A 3,923-nucleotide genomic window follows, 5' to 3' on the forward strand; every position below is an offset into this window, starting at 1 on the left:
TAGCAAGGGGAAAAAAACATCACAACTCACATTCTCAGAGTGGTGGGTGCACCTTTTACTCGGAAAAGAAACAATAATGGAACCATGTCCTTAAACAATTAGACAACCAGGCCATCATCGGATGTTTTCTATTATAAAACTGGTATGAATCTATAAAGCAATAACTTAAATATGTAAGAGAAATAATTTTACAAGTATTCCCACTACACATGTAGAACCAAAAACAAAATGGTACGAGTAAAACACACACTCACCACTAGAGACGAAATCAAAACGATATCGGGGGCCCCTTTCCAGCTTGTTCCATGAGTTTCTCGCCACAGCTCGCAATGGGTGGGGGCCATCCTTAGCATGAATGAGGAGAAAATTTTGAGCAAACCCAAATGTAAAAATAAGCACATATGCCATGAATGCTCAACCATTAACGCATTCAACTGATACGTGTGGTAGCTGCTGGAGTGGAATGTGGGGTGTGGGGTCATAGAGAACCCAGGTCTCCAATGGTTTTACGCTCGAATTCCTTGATGGTGTTGGCCAGTTTCTTCATGTTATCATCGTAGACATAGGGTAGCTTATTGAACCAAGTGACATTGTTTTTTGCAGAGGGAGGGAGGTACTCTCTGCATAGCTCTTGGTGGACGGTAATGGTGTTGTGATAGTGATAATAACGAATCTTTGTTTCTGTTTTATGTAATGTTTTCCCAATCACATTCTCCGACATATGCACTCCCGTTGCGAATGCATTCTTTGCCTGAATTGCATATTTCCTGTCACGCCGAATTCCCGTTCTTGATTCTCTAAACAGAAGCTTCTCGAATCCCCATTGCCTGCCAAGATGAACAACGTATGTCATTTTCATAATCTTTCTGCAACTTGATATTAAAGACCCAACTTGGCTCTTTCATCTCTAATTTTCTAGAGAAAATAAACAGATGGGGTGAGTGATGAGATCACCTGGAATATTGTTGAGAGAAATCATTTAAGCAGAGCAGGCTGGACATTGGATTCTGCTCAATAGTAAACTGTGTATAAGCGGAGAATTCATTTAACACCGACTCCAAAGTGTTTCCATCAGGTAAATAGATATACTCGTCCACATCGAAGTAGAAAGTCCAATTGGCAGCGTGTCGATAGCGATGCAAACAATCATTCACCACCAAAAACTGGTTATAATAATACCCATCGAACTGCGCCTGGTCCCGAATGTCTTGAATCGTAGCCCTTCCGGCACGCACCCAAGGTTCGAGAGCCGCTCTGACCTCCGGGGAGACCCCGCCCGCATCATGAAACACGAAATGCGAGCTTGCCCCAAAGAACCAGGCGTGGTAAGCCATCCATTCTCTTATCCTGTCAGCGCTGAGGTTCCCGTACAGAGACGACCCACAGTACAAATATTCGTACTGAAATGGTGGCCGGTACTTGGCGTCATTGTAAGATCCAGGGGTCTCCTCCAACGCTGTGAACCTCTCGTACTTCCTTGGGGACTCACCGTAGTAGGCGTTGATCATCAGCTTACCACCGAGGTTGTCTTGGTTTGGGTTGAATGGGAAAGTGCAATTCACCACCACCACGGTGTAAACACGCCCATACCCCCAATCTGGAAGCATTTTGTAGGCCTTGGCTCTGAAAGATGACCCATTATTTGAGATCCATTCGCATTTGTACCAGGGGCGGCCGAAAACGTGAATGGGTTTGGAAGCCAATCCCACCACCGCGAATGTTGTAGGACCGCCCCTGTAAGCACCCATCTGCACAAACAAAGCAGCAGCGTTACCGTAAGCCTCGAAGACCCGCTTGTTGGGGTCCCTGGGTTTAACTTTAGGATCCGAGTAGTACTTCTTTTCACCTGCGGGGGTGGCTGTGTAAGGGAGTGATGCATTGGTGGAGAATAAGCTAGTGGAGGCGGCAGCGACGACGGAGGCGAGAGGAGCAGCTGAACAGGGACGGGTGGTAGAGAGGTTTTGGTAGTAAGGAGGGAAGTTCCAGAGAAGCATAACAAAGGTAAGAATAAGCAATGTAACAACTAAGGGTTTAGTTTCAAAGCAAAGGAATAGCTTCTTGCCAACGGTGGTGGCGGTGAAAGGGACGGTGGAGGGCACTGCTTCTTTCCTCATATCGGTGTCGGTTGTGGTAGTTATGATTTTGATTAATTCCCAGAAGAAGAAGAAACGTAAGGATTAAATGAAATGGGGATGGGGGTCACTCATCCTTCATACTCATACCGACAGTTTTCCTTTTTAGACCTCGGGTTGGACCCCCTTCCTCTTCCTAAACATTAATTATTATTATTTATATAAATGAGATGGAAAAGCTACTGCATTGTTTAGGCCTTGATCTCTAATAATTTACCAAATTGACACAGTCTTCTAATTACCCTTGTTTTTACAACGGCTATTTAGTATTTACCACCCCATTATTATTATGTGCATCTTTTTAGGTAGGTAATAACCCCTTTTTTAACCTAATTATTACCTCTAAACAAATACTCTCTTAATCTAAATCATCTTAACTGAATAATATTATAACCTTTAAGAAGGGTTTTCAAAATAAGAAAACTTCATTCTCTCTCTTCTTTTTATTTTTTTATTGCACTTGGATTTCTGCATATAAACTTTATGCTCCAATAAAGTGTGCCAACACAACTAAGGCAATCATAAGTTATCTCTAATGCAACCATTTTCTTTTGCTTACACCCACAAACTGCATAAGCTTGAATTATAACTACATGAAAAGATTCTAAACAATTTTTTTGTGGTTTTGGAAAGGGGAGAACCGTCGACTTTCATCTTTCAAGACTATTCGTTTGGTTTTGTGGAAGACTCCACCTTGGTCTGTCACTAGAATTCATGTCGATGGTGCGGCTCAATCTAATATTGGGAATTTTGCTATGGGCGGTTTCACAGGAGACCATGATGGGACATGGGGTTGTAATGGCAAACATTGGGGTCCCTCCGATGATATTATTGGAATAGCAAGGTTAAGAGTCTATCGCCTGTAGGCAGTTAGCCGCTTGTTTTCTCAACAAAAAAATTTGTATAATAAATTTATGTATAAAAAAAATAAAAATAAACGGGATTTTAATTGAAACAATAAAATTAAGATAGGTAGTTTTTCCAAAAATAAATGAAAACAAAAGTAGAAGCGTAGAAGCAACAGGGTTTCCAAAAGCATTTGGAAGCTATATTTGTTAAATTTTAGAAATGTGGAAAAATAGCAATGAAAACTTTGTCGATATTAATAAATTAACAATTAAAAACAAGGAACTCTTTTTGAACAATAATTGAAATTTAAATACTAGAAAAATAATACACCGGAATCAAATCATATATATTTCACTATAAATTATAATTCAAGAGCAAGTATAAAAATTGGGAGTAATTTTATTATTATATTCATTAAAAGAATCATTTCATCATTTATTAGTCATTTAATGATAGACGATAAGATGATCGATTATAACCTTTTAATTAAATAATCAAAATAAAATTTACGCTATAAAATAATCATCTTATTAAAAACTCATTAATGCATAAATTAAAAATATGAAATTTACGGTCTAGATTTTATTGATCGGTATTAATTTTCATAAATTATGTGCTAAGTACACGTTCACTAATTAATTAATTTCATTGATTATAAATTAATAAAATAACTAAGAATACATGACTACTTAAATTTATATAACTTTAATTAATAGTTAAACTACTTTATTAATTACAAATCTCAATAATATTGGTTGGTTTTGCTCGTCGAAAGATCGGGCCACCAAACAAGCGTGTTTTAATGGAACGGATAGGGAGGAAGGCGTTGATATGATCGTGGATCGTATGAACTCGACTGATCTTAATGATTTGGGTTTTCGTGGTCTCTCTTTCACGTTCACGAATGACTGGACAGGGCTATTGGTAATAGTACATGGCTTA

At 38.9% G+C, this 3,923-nt stretch overlaps 1 protein-coding gene across 1 annotated transcript; it reads right to left on the reverse strand.

Annotated features, from left to right (window-relative positions):
• LOC105799507 (galactan beta-1,4-galactosyltransferase GALS1) lies at positions 1–2,253 on the reverse strand. The gene is made up of 2 exons (XM_012630100.2): positions 955–2,253; positions 1–827 (listed from the first exon to the last, which is right to left on the reverse strand). The coding sequence occupies exons 1-2, from the start codon at positions 2,112–2,114 to the stop codon at positions 479–481; spliced, it is 1,509 nt and encodes a 502-aa protein (XP_012485554.1). The 5' UTR covers positions 2,115–2,253; the 3' UTR covers positions 1–478.
• Positions 2,254–3,923: the final 1,670 nt, after the last annotated feature.

The sequence above is a fragment of the Gossypium raimondii genome, chromosome 9, assembly GCF_025698545.1.
Source record: "Gossypium raimondii isolate GPD5lz chromosome 9, ASM2569854v1, whole genome shotgun sequence".
NCBI lineage: Eukaryota > Viridiplantae > Streptophyta > Magnoliopsida > Malvales > Malvaceae > Gossypium > Gossypium raimondii.